Raw genomic sequence first — 18,572 nt, forward strand, 5'->3', positions numbered from 1 at the left:
AAAAAAAAAAAAAAATTTAAAATTGCTCTTTTTTTTTTTTTTTTTTAGTTTTAGCCATTTGAGTAGATGCATATTGGTATCTCATTGGTAGTTTTAATTGACATCGCCCTCATGGCTAGTGGTAACATTTTTTTTCTTTTGATTTATTTATTGTTTTTATATGAGTATGTGTTTTTACTATATTTATGTAAGTGTACCCATACATGCAATGGCTGCAGAGGCCAGAAGAAGGCATCAAATCCCCTGGAACTGGAGTTGCAGATGATTGTTAGCCACCATGTGGATACTGGGAAGCAAACCCAGGTCCTCTGCAAGCGCAGCCAGTACTCTTTAACTGCTGAGACATCTCTCCAGCCCCTCTTGGTAACATTTTTATCACTTTTGATTCCTCTTTGTTCTTTTGAAGTCTTTTCTCTATATTTAAGTTGAATTGTTGAACATTGAGAATTACTTATATAGTCTCAATATAGTTCATTTATCAGATAGGAGATTTGCAAATATAATATCCCACTATATTAGTTACCTTTCTGTTGTGATAAAGTACCATGATCAAAAGCAACTTTTAGAAGAGTTTTTTTGGCTTATGGTTCCATCATGGTGAGGAGGCATGACACAAGCATTAGACATGGTGGCTGGAACCAAAAACTCAGAGAGCTCACATCTTGAAGAACAAACAGTAAGCAGGAGAGCAAACTAGAAGTGGGGCAAGGCTATGAACTCTCAAAGCCTACCTCCAGTGACTACAAATTCCACGTCCTCCCAGTGTCACCAACTGGTAACAAAGTGTTCAAATATATGAGACTATGGGGGACATGTCTCATTCAAACCACCACACCCACTCTGTTAGCTTGTCTTCTTAATCCCCAATGGTACTTTTCATAGAATGAAAGTTTTACATTTTGATGAAGTACAATTCATCAATGTTTTTCCTTGTATAGTCATGCTATTGGAGATATATGTAAGAAACCTTGCTGAACCATAAGCTCTGTTCCCTGTGTTTTCTAAAATTTTATGGTTTTATGTTTTCCACTTATACATATGGTTCATTGGGGTTCATTTTTATATTTTATTATTTTTATCTTATGTGTATAAATGTATTGTCTGCATGTGTGTAAGTGCATCTGTGCTGTGCAATGCCTGTAGAGGTCAGAAGGGGGTGTTGGGTTCCCCTGGAACTGAAGTTACGGATGGTTGTTAGCCACCATGTGGGTACTGGGAATTGACCCTGGACCCTCTACAAGAGCAGTCAGTGCTCTTAACTGCTGAGCCATCTCTCCAGCCCTAGGGTTCATTTTTGTATAAGGTATAAAGCTCAGATCAAGGTTCAATATGGTGTCCACTTGTTCAGGTGTCATTTGCTGAAATGATTAACCATTCTCTATTGTCAAAGCTTGCAAACTTTTTCCAAAAACATCTGCTCATATGTGCATGGGTTTATTTCTAGACTCTAGATTTTATTCCATTGATGCATTGTCAATCTTTTTGTCAATACCCTACTTACATTATTAATATGCATTAAAATAAGATTGAGTTGTGTGACTCCCAATATTAGTTTTCTTTTCAAAATCGATTGGGTCTCTCACAATTGTTTCATTCCTTTTCTATATGTTTTATAATTAGCCTGTCAGTAGCTACAACATATCCTTCTGACATTTGATTGGAATTTCATTAAATCAACAGCTGAGTTGGGGGAAATTAGCATTTTCTGAAGCTGACTATTCCAACCCAAGAACTTGATACATATTTCCATTATTTAGTCTTATTTGAGTTCTTTCACCAATACTCTAAATTTCTTTGGTATATGGTTTTGTTGGCTTTATATACAAATATTTTTGCTTTTCTGATCAATTGTAAATAGTGCTTTATAAATTTTAGTTTTCATTTATTAATTCCCAGTGTATAGAAATATTATTAATAGTTATGTGTTGATCTTGTATTCAGCAAACTTGCTTAACTCACTTGTTAGTTCTAAAACTGTTTGGTACATTCCTTGGGTATTTTATGTGTAGATAACTAAGCTGTCTGAAACTAGACTAGAGTCAGTTTGATTTCTTTCTAATCTGTGTGTATTTTTATTTACTTGTAACAATTTATTGTGCTTGCTATAATTTGGAGCACAATACTTAAAAGAAGTGGTAAGAGTGAAAATCTACCTCTTTTTACTCCTGATCTTAGGGACAAAAAAAGAGGTCACATTATACAAATTAAGTATGACTTTAGCTGTCAGTTTTTTTGGGCACACCCTTTGAACTTGAGGAAATTCCTTTCCATTCCAACTGTTAACCAAGAGAAATGGTTTCTTGTTTGTTTGCTGCTTTTTTTTTTTAATTTTGGGAAGGGAGAAGAATATAGATTTTTGTTTTTGTTTTCTTTTTATACAAGTTTAATTGTGTGGGGGGGGGACACGTGGGACAGCATGCATGTGGGGATCAGAGGACAGCTTTCTGTAGTCTGTTCTTTCCTTCCACCTATATGTGGGTTCTGGAGATCAAATTCAGGTTGCCAGGTTTGGATGGCAAGCACCTTTACCTGATGACCCATCCTGCCAGCCCTCTAAAAGAGATTTTTGTTGACTTTGTTGTTTTTATTTAAATATCTGGTAAAGTTCACAAAAAATACACAAAACGTATTTGAGTATGGAGATTTCTTTTTTGGAATAATTTTAACTGCAAATCAAATTTCTTTAATAGTTACTCAAGGTTATTCACATTATGTGTATTTTCTGGAGTTAATTCTGTAGTCTATGGTTTTTAAGAAGTTATTCCATTTCATCTCAGGTTTGTGGGTGTAGTTGTTTCTAATATCTCCTTAGCACTCTCTTTTAGACAGTCTTGCAGACCTCCTTACTGACCTTTTGATGTCTGCAGGGTCTGTAGAGGTAAGCTTTCCTTCATTCCTGATATGGTTTTTGTTTTGTTTTTTTTTGTCTAGGCATCTGTTGGCTCATTAATGTTTTCAGATAACCAGCTTTTGTTTTCGTTGATTTTGGCTTATTTTTCTGATTGCAATTCCATTGATCACGGCTTGTACCTTTGTTTTTCTTGTTGTGGTTAATTTTGCTCTCTTCCTTTTATTTTCTAATGTGTTTATTTTATTAATCTGAAACCTTTCTTCTTTTTATTTTTATTATTTTTATGTTATGTATGTAAGTGTATTGCCTGCATGTATGTGAGTGCACCTGTGTTATGCAATGCCATGGAGGTCAGAAGAGGGCTTCGGATTCCCCTGGAACTGGAGTTAAGAATGGTTCGTAGCTGCCATGTGGGTGCTGGGAACTGACCCCGGGTCCTCTGCAAGAGTAGTCAGTGCTCTTAACTGCTGAGCCATCTCTCCAGCCCCCTTCCTTTTTAATATTATCATTTAATGCTATGTTTCCTGTTAAGCATTAGAAGTGTAACTTTAGATGCATCGCACACATTTTGATTTTTTATTTTACTTTTTATTCAATTCAAAGTATTGTGTAACTTTCCTTGGTCCAGTTGAAAGCAAAGGAGGAAGAGGAGGAGCAGGAGCAGGAGGAGCAGGAGGAGCAGGAAGAACAATATCTGATACTATTGGGCCTGTATTTTCTCTTGTTAGTATTCTTGGGAATTGGGTACTGACTGTTCAAGCCCATTTATCCAGCTATCCCTCTATCCCTCCATCTATCCCTCCCTCCCTCCATCTATCCACCCATCAAATAAGTATATATGAATCATCTATACCATCTATTAGCACTAGGCACTGACACTCTGTTACTTTCCTTGTGGAATTTGTTTTGTGGTGGAAGAAATAAACAATTAACAATTTAACAAATACATGGTCTCAAATAGTATTGAGTGATATCAAGGGAAAAATGAAGTGGGCCACAGGGGTAAACAGTGACAGGAAAAGAGGGTTTGTGTAGTCACAAGAGATTTCACGTGATACCACCTCTGTAGCAGACCGAATGAAATGAAGGAGAGACCTCAGGGTTGTTTTTCTAGTTCATTAAGGTCTCTTCCTGTTCTGATCCATTTTCCTTATACTTACTCAGGTCCAGAAGGCCCTGGGGTTTTTGATATCTAAGGAGAGGAATCTTGAGTTGAACACTTAACCTCTCCTTGATTTTATAAATTTCACTTGAAAAGGCATATATTGTAAAATACTCATATATTGTTTAGGTACGCTGAAAATTGTCATATTTGTGGTGATTTGTCTGAGTCATTTTCCCAGTCACATTATCTGGAAGGTAGGCCATGACGTGCTGGTAAATGTTTGCCTCCCAGCTTCCTTGGGAAAAGATTACTCATTTGTTGCCCTTTCCAATTATCTTTATGTAATACGTCTACCATGCTGATTCCAAGCTACAGAGATAGTCACTGGACACAGAGCTGGGAAGGTATATATGCAGCAAACTCTCATGAGCCAGTGGGAGCTATCTCCTACTCTCCAGTGAAAGTAGGCTTCATGATCTCCCGTGTCACACCTTAGAATAGTAAAATTCAGAGTTGTTATAGGGTTAAACATTTACTAAGTAGTAGGCAAATTATTAAATGTCTTGAACACTGAGAAATTCTGATTGGCTTGGGATAAAAACCTAGCATGAATTTATGATTTTTTTTTGTCTTTTTGAGACAGGGTCTCCCTATATCCCCAGCTGGCCTGGAAGTCACTATGTAGACCAGGCTGACCTTGAACTCACAGAAATCTGCCTGCCTCTGCGTCCCGTGTGTTGCCCAGTGGCATGAATTTTTTTAAGAACTCTGATATCACTATGAAACCAAAGCAAACCATTGACTTAATTAATCAAGAGTCTTCTATGAAGCCAGGCATGGTAATACATCCCTGTAATCCCAAGACTTATGGCATGAGAATCATCAGTGTGAGGCCAGCCTGGGCAGCACAGTGAAAACTTGACTGTGTCCATCTCCCTCTCCCCCTCTTCATCTTCTTTCCTTTTTGTGTTTTTTCTATGCCCAATTCTTTTTCTTTATCTCCCTCTCCCATCTTTCTCTTTCTGAAGATATGGCCTAGGCTGATCTCACAGTCAGCCTCCGGGGCATTGGGATCATAGGTACATACTATGCCTGGCTTCAGAGTGCTTCTTACTGTCTTAGAACACAGTCTCAAAATTCATTTTCTTTACAGATTGTGTCAGGGAAAGATTAAGATATTCAACTTCAGTTACAGCAGAAAATTTGTCACATATCAGGATATAGTAAGGTCTTTATTTGCCTTGGATCATGACAAAGAAAGACAAAGATCTGAAAATAGAGCTCAGATCCCACTGGATTAATGCACAAGAGCAAAAACTGATACTAGATACCAGAGCTGCGTGATGACAAGGGGAGGGGGCCTGGAGAAGTCTGGCAGATCTGGAAGAAGGCTTCAGCTAAAGCATAGGCCAGAGTGAGTGATTTGGTTCTCGACTTTAGCAATCTACTCCCAGACTCACATCCTGGGCCCTGGATGGGTAAGCTGATTGAAAATGTGAGGTTTGATTCAGAGTGCTTGAACAGTCTGATCATTAATTACCTTTAAGACATGAACAAATGGTTTCATTTTTTAAAGTCTTGGTGTCTGTAAGATAGAGACAATAATGCCTACACTAGTGGTTGGTATGTTTTATAAAACCACTGAGATTCTCAAACATTTTATAGATCAAGCATAGGAGGAAAAGCTTGAAAAAGAGAATGAAAATCAAAACATGCTTTAATAGAAGACTGAGAAGTACATGTGGTCCTTACTGTCAAAGTTCATGCACATAACATAGATGTAGTGACCTCAAAGCAGTTCCTGTGGAGTAGAAGGAAAAGATGTCTGACCAGCATGTGTTAAGACGGTAGCATGAAGAAATGGAAATAGGAATATAAACTTACAGTGGGGTGAAGCACTCTTGTAATCCTAGTACTTGAGGTATGTACAGGGTAGATTAAATCAGGAAAACCCTGGGTTTGAGTCTAGCCTGGGCTATTTAGTCAGTTTGAAATTCTCAAAATAATTTTTCTTTCACAAAAAACCAAAATGTTGGGATATCTGGGAATTGAACTATGAACAGCAGGTAGAAAGAAATGTGAGACCCAGGGAGGGTTGGTTCCCTAGGGATGCTATAGTATCTCTGCATCCATTAGTGGCAGTGGCCACTGGAGAGAGTTTAAATGATCTAGAGGACAATTTCCAGGAGATCAATATATGAAAAAATGTAAAAGATAAAATGAATGTGATCTGGAACCCAAGTGTAGAGTGACAACAGGGAAACTCCACCTAGAGCAACAATAATAAAGCAGAGGGTTTGTATATGTAAATACAGATGGGTTGGCAGATTTAGTAGTGGGAAGGCATGAGAATTAATTCTGTTCTCACTATGAAGCAGTGTTATCAGCCGAGAATTAGGCAGTAAAAAGGGGCAGGGTACTTAAGAAGAAAGGCAGAGACTTTGGAAAACAGAATACAAGGGCAATATGCTAGACTAGCTTGAAGTGCTGAACTCTCACCTGAGATTCATGTGTAAGAATGTAAGAGACCAGTTAGCATTGGTATCTGTCAGGACAAGCTAGCTTTTCTTGCAGCAACAGGTAACCTCTGAGTCTGAGTGACTGTACATAACAAAGATGCATTTATTGCCTGTATAGCAAGCACGTCTATCATTCTGAGGGTCTCTGTTCTTCATAATCTCTCTGAAGCCCATCAAGCACTGGAAAGGGGCTGAGATATTGCCTTGCTTGCACCTGAACAAGTTAGCTTACCATGGAGATACAGGTGCTGGCAGAAGACACCTCTGAAACAGAGATGAAGGACTTGATCACTTGGCACTAGCCACCGTGTTGGTATTCACTTTAGTCCTTTAGCACAGTTCACAGGAGAAAGAGGGAGTCAAATTCTTACCCACAAATCTCAGGTGGGATTTCAGCACTTAAACTAGGTAGTCCTCTGAATGAGAGGATTCCTCGTGAAAAGCTTGCAGACAGCATTCACCCCTTTTAGGCTTTCTATCTTCTGCCACATGAGTGTGAGCATGCAACACTCACCAGATGGCATCTTGGAAGTAGAGAGCAGCTCTACCAGGCAACTAAACCTGCTGATACTTCGATCTTGATTGTTTCAGCTGTGAGAAATAAGTCTCAGACATTTTGTTACAGGAGCACAAATAGATCAATATGAGCTCTAAACAGGACAAGGATGAATGTAAGGACATAGGAATAGATAATAGAAAAAGATGGTTACAGTGGATGGAGGACTTGGTGAGGCTGTAGGATTTCTGGAGAAAGAAACAGAGCAGTAAACTGAATGAATGAGAAGTATTGCTCTGAGAATGGAATTCTTGAAGTGAAGGCTTCAGAGGTAGTGTGGCCTGAGTGACAAGTAGGTCAAGAGTGTGCCCCTAAAACTGGATATTTGAGATCAGGTAGTAGAAAGATTATTAGAGGTGAGAGAGAGAGAACAAAAACGCTAAGGTGTGGAATTTGTCACCTGTGAGGATATTAAAATTTCCTAGACTGAAGGACCATAGGGGTAGTAAGCAAGAGCTATTAGTTGATAGACAGAATGAACATCTAAATCTTTATTTGTGTGTCCGGGCTTCCATAACAAACTACCACAGGCTGGGTGACTGAGACAACAGAAACTTATTTTCCCACAGATCTGGAGATGGTAAGTCAAGTGCAGCAGGCTTGGTTTCTTCTCAGGATTCTCATTGATTACAGATGGCCTCCTCCATCTGTCTTCACATACTCCTGTGAGTGTCTATGTCCTAATTGCTTATAAGGACACCAGTCATATCATATTAGTCCACCTATAAAGCTTTGTTTTCATGTTGATGCACTCCTTAAGGGCCTGTCTTCAAATACCCTTACATTCTGAAGTATTATGTCTCGGGATTTCAACACATAAAGCATGGAGGGACACAGTTCAACCAATAGCAATGTCGTCTGTGAAGGTACTCCTTGGTCTTTGACTGGAGGTGGCACTCTTCTAAAGGGCCTTTGGCAAAAGCTTGGGAAACTACTCAACAGCACATATAAAGCCTCTTACAGTCTTTTCATTTTTGGAAATGATCTACTGCTGATTCTTAACCTCAGCTCTGATTTTATTCCTTGGGGCTATCTCTTAACCCTCTAGCTCCTCTGAATCTTCTCTATACTAGTTAATAAAACCTTCCACGTGAGTATGTGAGTGAATGTGTGTGTGTGAGTATGTGTGAATGTGAGCATATGTGCGTGTATGTGTATGTGTGTATGTATGTGTATGTGTGTATATGTATGTGAAATGTTCATAGCAGGTGTGAATGAATTTTTGTGTTCTTTCATATAAATGAGAATAAAACATGTTCCCCTATTTTAGCCTTTGTGTGGGTTTCTACACTGGGCTCATTCTAAGGTTTTAGTCCTACAGGTCTTGCATCCACTTCTGAGTTCTGCCAGCAACAGTTTTATCTCAGTAAGAAGTGTGTGGGCATTTGGATTTCTCCCCATTTAATCTTGTACTAACTTTCCACAAACATGGCCCCTTGGGATGTCAGTCAGTGGCTGCCCTCTGACCTGCTTGCTAAACAGATACCACATTGAGAGCTTCAAGGTGGTCCCCCTGAGCAATGTTTTGTTTGGGGCCAGGAACATTTTCGAGGATGTGAAAACACTTGCAATGTGAGGAGAGGTGGAATCATGGCACTCCAGCTTTGTAAAATATTGAAGAAAATGTCCTGCATCCTCAATAGCAGAGTGGAAAAGACTCAAGATTGACATTTCAAGTTTCCAGAGTTACAAGGTCGTCATGTGAAATGTGACAGAACTGTGGCCGCCTTCAGCCCCCTGAGTCATGCTTGCTTACTTTCTTTCAGTACTGCCAATTGAGAGACACTTTCATAATGCTGCTAAAAGCAATCATTTGGATCTTATGGAGAAGCTGTTTAAAAAGAAGGTTAACATTAATGCTGTGAACAATGTGAGTAGAAGCCACAAATATGACAAGTGACTGCTCTGTGGCAGCTTGGGATTGCATAGGTCAGCCGAAATAATAATAATAATTGAAGCGGTTGGGCTGGCTGAGATGTGGGGGCTCTCCTTTGTTGGTAAAGCAGAGTGTTTAAGCTAAATGTGAAATTATGTGGCAGAGTAGGCTTGGGTGAGGGACGTACACAGAGTCCTTATGCACATCTGTGCAAAGCCTGTGTTGGGCAGGCAAACCCACCACTGTGGGTGATGGGCCTGGACTTGGTCCTGGATTGTAGCCTGAGGATCACTTTGGCCTCATACATTCTGGAAAGACAAAACATCCTTTGCTGTACCATCAGGCAGTTTTCTCTCTGTGATGCCCTCTGTAGTTGGGGCTTTCTAGATTTCAAATCAAATGAAATATGTGGATTTTCATTTTTCTACTTTTGAAATAACACCTTCATGCCAGGCAGTGAGACCTTTTCTGAAATCTGGCTCTCTTCTGTCCTCTACTTACCTGGGCTTTGGGGGAAGTTCACTGCTAGAAACATGGGTTTCCTATTGCCTGGTTTTATGAGGATTTTCTTCAAGGGTTTATCCAAGTGAGCAGATTGGAGGTTATGCCACTTGCTTAGGATGAATTGTGGAGTGGTTTGTGATTGGATAGAAGAGGTGGATTTAATGCTAATGAAAGCATATGCCATGGGCCCCTTGTTTGCTGCTTCCAAGGCACTGGGAGGGTACTAGCAATGTGTGCCCAGGATTAGATGATTTTCATAAAACCTAAATATTTTACCAAAACATCTTAGCTCCACAAGTTATACAACTCTGGTTTTGGTTTTAAAAAGGACTCTGTAAGGTGCATGCATGTGAGGGGGCATGTGTTCATATGTGTGTTTATGTGAATTTATATATCTATGTATGTAACTGTGTTTATGCACATGTTTAATATATTGTGGATATATAGTTTTCATGTAGTAGAAAACCAGAAAGGTTTTATAGTATAACAGTTCCAGAAACAAAAAAATAAAAGGAAGGGAGGAGGAAAGGAAAAAGGATGAAAGAAGAGAACATCATCAGGCAAGAACCTCTAGAAGTAGTTATTCACAGTTTCAAAATTATTTATATTTATCTTTTAAGATTATTATGATCATAACAGATTCAGTTTTGAATAAGTGAAGCAAGTGAAGCAATAACTTTTTCTAAATAGCAGGAAATAGTCTCTGACGCACATTTAAAACAATTTAAATTTTCCACACAAAGCAGTTCTGACCTCTTCTGTTTCTATAGTGCTGGTTTTGAACCTAGGGCCTCAAACATGCTAGGCAACCTACCACTGAGCCACATCTTCATGCATTTTGTGTTTGTGTGTGTGTGTTCGTGTGTGTTCATGCACATCTGTATGTGGGTACATTTGTGTGCATACACATGTGTTTGGAGGTTGTCTCTGCTTTCCCAGTACTGGGATTACAAGCACATGCAGCTTTTAAAACAAGCCACCAATCAAACCAACCAACCAACCAACCAACCAAAAACTAGGGTCTCACTATGTAGGCCTAGCTGGCCTAGAACTCACTGTGTATCCCAGGCTGGCTTGAATTCACAGAGCTCTGTCTGCCTCTGCCTCCTGAATGCTGATATTAAAGGCACAAACCACCTCATCCAGCATCATGCAGCTTCTCCCTGTACCCTCCCTCCCCGCTGCCCATGTGGTTTCTGGGAACAAACTTAGATCCTTGTGATTGCAGGGCAAGCACTTTACTGACTGAACTATTTCTTTAGCACCCTGACTTTTATTTTCCTCCAGCCTCAACCTCTTGAGTAGCTGGGATAATAAGTCTACACCACTAGTCCCAGCTAGTTCTGATGTTTTTATTTTAGGGTTCTTGGAGAGATTCTAGTTTGTAGTCATCTTAGCAAGTTAGAAATCACTGATTGGTTATGTCTTCTCCCCCATTTACACCCTTCTTTATCTCTCTCTTTCCTTCCCAATCTCTTCTTTTGTCCTTTCTTTTTTAAAAATATTTTATTGATTCTTTGAGAATTTCATACAATGTATTTTGACCACATTCAGACCCCCTCCCTCACCTCCTCAGATCTACACCTACTTTTCTAACCCTCTCACTTCATGTCTTCTGTTATTTTTTAAAGTCCATCAAGTCTAATTTGTGTTCCTCAAATATTCTTGAGTGTGACTACACCCCTGGAGTGTGATCAACCTATCCATAGTCACACCCTTAAAACTAACTCTCCCTTTCCCAGCAGCCAACTGTTCCTCAGCTAGGGCTGGGGCTTCTTTTCCACCACCCCCTTCCATGCTGGGATTTTGCCTGGCTTGGGCTTGTGCATGCTATTACCAGCCCTCTGGGTTCATATGTGTAACTACTCTGTTGTGTTAAGAAAATATCTTCCCTCCCTCCTTACCTCCCCCCTCCCTCCCTCCATCCTTCTCTCCCTCCTTCCCTCCCTTCCTCCCTCCCTCCCTTCTTCCTTCCCTCCTTCCATCCATTCTTCCTCCCTTTCTCCCTTCCCCTCTCCCTTCCTCCCTTCCTCCCTTCCTCCCTCCTACCTTCTCTCACTTTCCTTCCTCTCTCTCTCCACCCCCTTTCCTCTTTTTCTTCCTTCTTCCCTCCCCCTCCTTCCCTTTCTTCCTTTCTTCTTCCTACATCCCTTCCTTCTTTCCTTCTTTTCCTCCTTCCCACCCTCTTTCACCTTTTCCTTTCCTTCCAAAGCAATTTATTGGTTTCAAAGTAAGATAAAGCTTTTTAAAATTAATAGAAGGAATGGATTGAGACATTTAGGGAATTTTGATATGAATTACTATATTCTGTTATGACTTAGATCCTTAGTGTCTCCAAAAGCCATGTCTAGTTTTTTTTTTTTTTCCTTGTCTTTTTGACAAAAAAAAGGTCTCCCTGTAAGCCCCATCTGGCCTGAAACTCACTATGTAGACCAGGCTGGCCTTGAACTCACAGAAATTCACCTGCCTTTGCCTCCTGAGTGCTGGGATTAAAGGCCTATGGCATTACATCCAGCCAAAAGCCATGTCTTGAAGGCTTGGTGTCCAGACAGTGGCACTGCCAGGATTCTGGTGACACTGTTAAGAAACGGGATCCAGCTGGCGAAGATGAGCTGCCAGGAGCATGATCTTGAAAGAGACATGGGAACCCCAGCCTCTTCCTCTCTTTTCTCCTGGCTAATATCAGATTAAGAAGCTTTGCTTTACTACACCCTCCCTACCAGTTATGAACTGGAACTCTGAAATAGTGAGCCCAAATAATTTTTCCTCCTTAAGAGCTGTTTATCTCAGTTATTTTGTCACAGTAACAGAAAGTCAACTAACACATATTATGATTAACTAATAAGCATTAATGATTGCATACAAGGGAAAAAAATCAACATTTACTGGCTTAATGAAATTTATTCTATTGTTATGTAGCTGGCTGTGCAGTGGGCTGCATTCTGGGCACATCCTTCCGTGGACTGCCAGACTCCTCAGGTGTCATCTGCAAATAGGCAAAGGCAGGATTCTGCTAGACAGTTTTCATAACTTTCAAAGGAAAAGGCAAAAAGTGGAGCCAAATAGTCAAAGTGCAAATACTCAGTAGGAATGTACTGCCGCTGGTCAAGAAACAGGAAACCTAGCTGAACATGGTGCTTCATGCCAGGAATTCCAGCAATCAGGAAGTGGAAGCAGAAGGATTACCACAATTTTGAGGTTAGCCTGGGCTACATTGTGAGACTCTGTCTCATAAACAAAAGGAAAATTCAAAAAAAAAAAAAACCAACAAAAAAAGGGAGGAGGGTGCATACAGAAATGGTTAAAATGTTGTCATAATCAGTTGACCAAAGACACAAATTATGTTTCCTCAGATGAACCGAACAGCCCTGCACTTTGCAGTGGGTAGAAATAATTTATCTGCAGTGGATTTCTTGCTGAGTCATAAAGCCAGGGTGGATGTTGCTGACAAGGTAAGCTCACCTTTAGTGGGTGGAATAGTCACATGGCATATACGGCATGTACATGGAGAATTCAGTCACCCAAGATATTTCCCTCTCATGCACACAGCACCTCCATCAGCAGTGTGCGTAGAGGAATAGCTCTTGGGAGAAAACACACCTTATGCAAGCACTCCTTGTGTTTGGTAGCTTCATTGCCCACTCATTGCCTTTAAGGCTTGGGGTTTTATTTATTTTCCTAGCCACTAACATTCATGTTCAAAGGTAACATGATTTCCCACAGTATAGTTTGCTTCATGAAAGACAGAAGCCAACTTGTTCCAGGGACTTTAAATCGGGACTTTGCCCTGTGGACTCTGCTAATAAATAATGCTTATCACATATATGTTCTATGCCAGGCACAGATATTAGGGAGGATATTTAGTGCTTTCTCCTTTCAACTCTGTGGGAAAAGTATTAAAATACCCAGTTTATAGATAAGGAGACTCAGAGAGATTAAATATCCTTCCCCCAAAAAGTACATTTAAGGAGGACTGAAGGCAGGGTTTGAACCTAACTTAGGTCTGATTCTAGAGACCATGCTGTGAGCTACAAACCAGCCCACATGTTTATTGCCAAGGTAACAAAGCCCACCCTGAGGACTTTTCACCTTCTTATCCTACTTTCATTTAGTGCTTTACCACGGCACAAGGAAATCAGCCAGAGAGACCTAAAATCATGCTTCCCAGCTCTAGTCACCGAAGATAATGACAGCCTTACTCTTTATAAAGTTCTTGATTCTGAATTAATTACACAGACTGTGGTTCTTTTTTAAGTGCTTTATTTATTATTGTTGTGTTATTAATGTGTGTGTATGCCGCAGCACACATGTGAAGGTCAGGGGACAACTTTCAGCAATTGGTTCTCTTCTGCCACTGTGGGTTCTCATACCGATCTTAGGTGGTCAGGCCTACACTGCAAGTACCTTTACCCTCTAAGCCATCTCACCAGCCCTAGACCATGGTTCTTAACTTTACTTCACTCAGATAATGTTCAAAGAGCTGCTCTGTTTCCTCTCTGAACTGCACTCTCTGGAAGGGAAAACGCAGCCCTGCTTTATCTTCACCCTCTCACAGAGCAGTAGAGTTCGCTTACACCAATGAATCATCTCACTGGTTTTGTTGGCAATCATATAGACAAGACGTAGATTTGATAATGGTGGAAGTTTCTTTTTGTGTCACCAATAGGGCACCAATCTCTCTAGATTATTCTTGTGGTAATAGTGAGCAAGTAATCGTTATGTATCCACTGAAAAGATGGTAGCTTTGTGAGTATGAGTGATTGTATAATGGTTGTGTTGATTTTGGGTGTGTGTATGCGTGCGTGGAGGCAGGGAATGATGGGAATTCAGCCTAGGGCTTTACACATGCAAGCATGCCATCACTGAGCAATATCCCAGTCTTTTAAAAACAATTTATTGGGCTGGAGAGATGGCTCAGTGGTTAAAAGTGCTGACTGCTCTTGCAGAGGACCTGGGATCGTTTCCCAGCACCCACACGGCAGCTAACAACCATCTGTAACTCTAGTTCCAGGGGATCCAATGCCTTCTTCTGACCTCCAGGGGCATTGCATGACATAGGTGCACTTACATACATGCAAGCAATACATTCATACATGTAAAATAAAAATAAAATAAATAAGATATTGTAAAAACAATTTATTTTGAGACAGGATCTCATTAAGTTGCTCAGGCTGGTCTCACACTCACTACATAATCCAGACAGGCCTTGAATTATGACCCTCCTACTTCAGACTTTCAAGTAGCTGGTTTTGCAGGCCTGCCACCATCCTCAGCATATGGCTATGGTAATTAAGAGACATGTTCTTTAGGTATGCAAATTCTGATTTGATTATTTTTCATATTAGTTTGCCTGCAGAAGATGCATTGGTAATAGACATGATTAGCCAAATATATTTACATTTTGACATTGAAAACCCTGATACAGTATCTTTTTATTTTACTTTAATTTTGAAACTAACATTCTGTCCAGTTAACTTTCTTTTTGGTGTATAGTTCTGAGTTTTAAAAGGTATATAGATTCATGTAACAATTACTACATTAAAAATTGTAGAGCAAAGGACCTAGGAGTATAGCTCAGTAATAATGTGATTAGGATGCATAAAGTTCTGGGTTCAGTCTTCAGCATAAAAATATACCAAAAATCAGAACAGCTGTATCAACTCCAAATTTTCTCTCATGCTGCCTCACAGTCAAACCTGCAGCCCTCATGAGAATGACACATATATCACAGAGCATAGCATAGAACCTTTGAAACTGGCTTCCTTTTAAAGTTTTATTTATTTTTATTCTATGTGTGTGAGGTTTTTTGCCTGCATATATATAAGGGCACCCAAGCCCACTGAGCCTAGAAGATGGCATTGGTTCCCCTGGAACTAGAGTTGCGGATGGTTGTTAGCTGCCATGTGTGTGCTGGGAACAGAACCTGGGTCCTTCGCAAGAGCAGCCGGTACTTTTAACAACTAAGCCATCTCTTCAGCCCCAGAGACTGGCTTCTTTTACTCAGTAAAATGCTGCTGGAGTTCACCCATATTGTATGTATCAGGAATGCCTCACTCTTTATTGCTGAAAAATATTCTGTGTATGGATGTAGCCCAGTTTATCCATTTACCATTTGAATGAGATTAGGATTGCTACCAGTTTGTTTTTACATGTAAAGCTAATGGGGCAGATGGCTCAGTGGGTAAAATGTACTGCACAAGCCTGAGAACCTGTGTTTGGCTCCCTAGCACCCACATAAAAAGCCAGGCACATACCTGTAATTGCAGTTAAGGGAGGTGGGGTTTGCTGAATTCCAACTTAGCCAAAAGAGCAAGCTCCAGGATCAGTGAAACTTGCATCAAAAAACAAAGTGAAGATCAATAAAGGAAAATACGTGAAGTCCACTTCTGACCTCCACGTGTGCACACACACACAAAATAAAGCTACTATAAACATTCTTGTGTATTTTTTGAAAACACAAGTTTTCCTTTCTCTAGTATAAATGAGAGGATAAAATTCAGTATGAATTATTGGGTCAAATTGTGTGTGTGTGTGTGTGTGTGTGTGTGTGTGTGTGTGTGACTTAGCAGGAACCACAGGAACTGCAGGCTGTTTTAGGAGAATTGGGCCATTTTCATCATCACCACCACTACAGAATTCAACTTGCTCTGCACCCACCAGGGCACATGGTATTGACTAGTGTTTTCATTCTCCTTCAATTTTAGCCATGCTTATAGAGATACAGACATCTCATTGTGCCTTTATTTGTGCCTCTCTAATGATTTTGTATATCATCTTTTGTATATCATCTTTAGTGAAATCTGCTCAGAAAGTTTTTCAGTGCTAAGGATGGTAACCAGAGCTAAACAAGTCTTCTACCACCACTGAACTAGATCCCCAAACACATCTTTTGAACATTTCTAAAAACTGGGTTGATTACTCTTTTATTATGAAGTTTTGAGTTTGTTACATACTTTAGATACAAATCCTATGTTGTATGTAGTTTGTATTATTTCTCATTTCTGTAACTTGTGTTTACAGTATTTTCACAGAGCAGAGGTCTTTGATTTTGATGAAGTACAATGTTTCCATATTTTAAAATAAGTCTATATATATATATAGGGATTTGCCTAACTTAGACAATTTTCTTCTAAAAATTTCATAGTGTTATGTTTTCCATTTAGATTTATAGTTGCTATGGTTTCGACATGTCCCCCACAGTTCATGTGGTGGAAACTTAATCCCTGATGCAACAGTACTGAGAGTTGAGACCTTTAGGAGATGAGCATTCACAGGGCTCTGCCCTTCCAAGTAGGCTAATGTCGTCTCTCAGGGAAGGGTTCTTGATAATAGAATGAGTGCCCCCCCGCCCACCTCCACATAATATCTTCTACCATATTATGATTCAGCTCACCAAACAGCCCTCTTGGTCTAGGACTTCTCAATCTCCAGAATCACAAGCCAAACAAATTTCTTCATTGCTAATTACCCAGCCTGCGGTATTATACTAAAGCAGCAGAAAACAGATTAAGACAATGGTCACTTTGAGTTAATTTTAGTTCAGGGTGGAAATAGGTTGAGATTGTTTGTTTGTTTGTTAAGCATGGATGATCAGTGTTTTTTAATGTCACTTTAGTTTCTAAACACTTTGAGTGCAATTAAGATCTATCCTACAAACCAGTCTGAAACCTGTTCAGTTCCCCAAACTGTTGTCACAATGTTAAGAGTGACTCCATGGGCAGCTCAGAACAGAGCCCAGCAGTGGTTTCAAGCTCCTTCCTCTCCATGATTAACCTCTCCTGCACACCACCGCCCAGCTCCCTAGAGCTGGCAGGGACAGAAGAGAGCAACAAAGCAGACGGTTCCTCCCACCTGCTCTTCTTTAGAGGCCTCCTTCTGCTCCTTAGACCACAAAGAGGGAGTGTTTCTTGAAACTCTTTCTGTCCATGTCCAGTTCCAGGACTGGTGCTTCTTTGAGTCTCTTGGAAGATATAGAAGGAAAAAACAAAAGCAAAACAAAACAACATCAAGAAACTTATCACAGGATTGTTAATACAATTAAGTTTCGGTTTCCTTCTCTAATCCACCTGCCACCATTTACTTTTCAGGGTCCTTGGAGAACTGGGTTTTATCAGAAACTTCAGTTGCATTTGGTGGAACAGACAGGGTAGAGTACACTTACACTAACTTAACTGGAACCATTCCTTAAATCTTTAACATGCTTTCAAAGTACAAACACTTTATACAACAAACACCTCTGTACTCATGGCCCACACTGAGCAGCGTCTTGTCTTAGACTACTGAACATGAAATGTTTTTTTTTTTAACTTTTACAAAAACTTTATTGAGAATTTCTTACATGCATATAAGGTGTTTTTATCAAATCCATGCCCACTTCCTCCCCTCCAACATTCCCCCCTCTGAAGAGGTAACCCTAAAATGTTTTAAGGATTAGATAAAAACTCCCAAATACTTTTGACATTTTTGGCCTTTGGAACAGAGTATGTTGCTAACAGGTCCAAGGACATTTTGACTTTTAGCCCAGAAACGGCTATATGTCTTTGGGGTCTTTTTACCCTAACTGCCTAGCCAATTCCTACCTCCTAGTCTTATCACACCATCCTCTGAAGGGGTTACCCAAATTTCCAATAGGGAATAGGGATGTAGACCACTCTGGCTTCTTCCATGCTGAACAGGGATGTAGGGTGAGGCAACTAGAGTACCCTTTAAGTGGGTCTATCTAAAAGACTCCTGTGGGGAATTGCTGTGACAGACCTGACCTTGGTGTTTTGGGGAGGACTGTGGAAGTGTTTGGAACTTTGGGCTGGAAAGGCCATTGAGTGCTCAGAATTTGTTGCTGTGGAGCTTGGAACAGTTATGCCGAAAGAGTTGTAGACGATGGAGGCCTGGCTTGTGAAGCTTCAAAGGGAAGAGAAGACCATCAGGGCTGTTTGCATGAGATTTTAGATTGAGAATCTGTGGGTTCTGGTCGGCTGGGGCTGAAGAATCAGCTGTGATTAAGAAGAGACCAGAACCTGAAGCAAAACCTTTGCTTTACTGGGACAATTGATGCTGGTTAGCTGGGGCTGAAAAATCAGCTGTAAATAACAAGAGACCAGCATCACTGTGGTGAAGTCTTCTGGGAGGTATTTCCTCAGGGTCAGCACACAGAGGGGACCCGC

The 18,572-nt window shown here is 40.2% G+C and overlaps 1 protein-coding gene across 3 annotated transcripts in view; it reads left to right on the top strand.

The window, feature by feature from the left end:
• Ankdd1b (ankyrin repeat and death domain containing 1B) overlaps nt 1-18,572 on the top strand; it is a 66,310-nt gene that overhangs the window by 2,446 nt on the left and 45,292 nt on the right. For 2 of the 3 annotated variants that reach the window (XM_029564921.1, XM_029564922.1), the window contains exons 2-3: nt 8,798-8,901; nt 12,765-12,863. In XM_029564921.1, coding sequence (XP_029420781.1) covers nt 8,798-8,901; nt 12,765-12,863 — 203 coding nt within the window. The remainder of the gene's footprint in view (nt 1-8,797; nt 8,902-12,764; nt 12,864-18,572) is intronic. The other variant, XM_029564923.1, reaches the window with a different exon arrangement.

This window comes from Nannospalax galili, unplaced genomic scaffold (assembly GCF_000622305.1).
Source record: "Nannospalax galili isolate Female #2095 unplaced genomic scaffold, S.galili_v1.0 scaffold2758, whole genome shotgun sequence".
NCBI lineage: Eukaryota > Metazoa > Chordata > Mammalia > Rodentia > Spalacidae > Nannospalax > Nannospalax galili.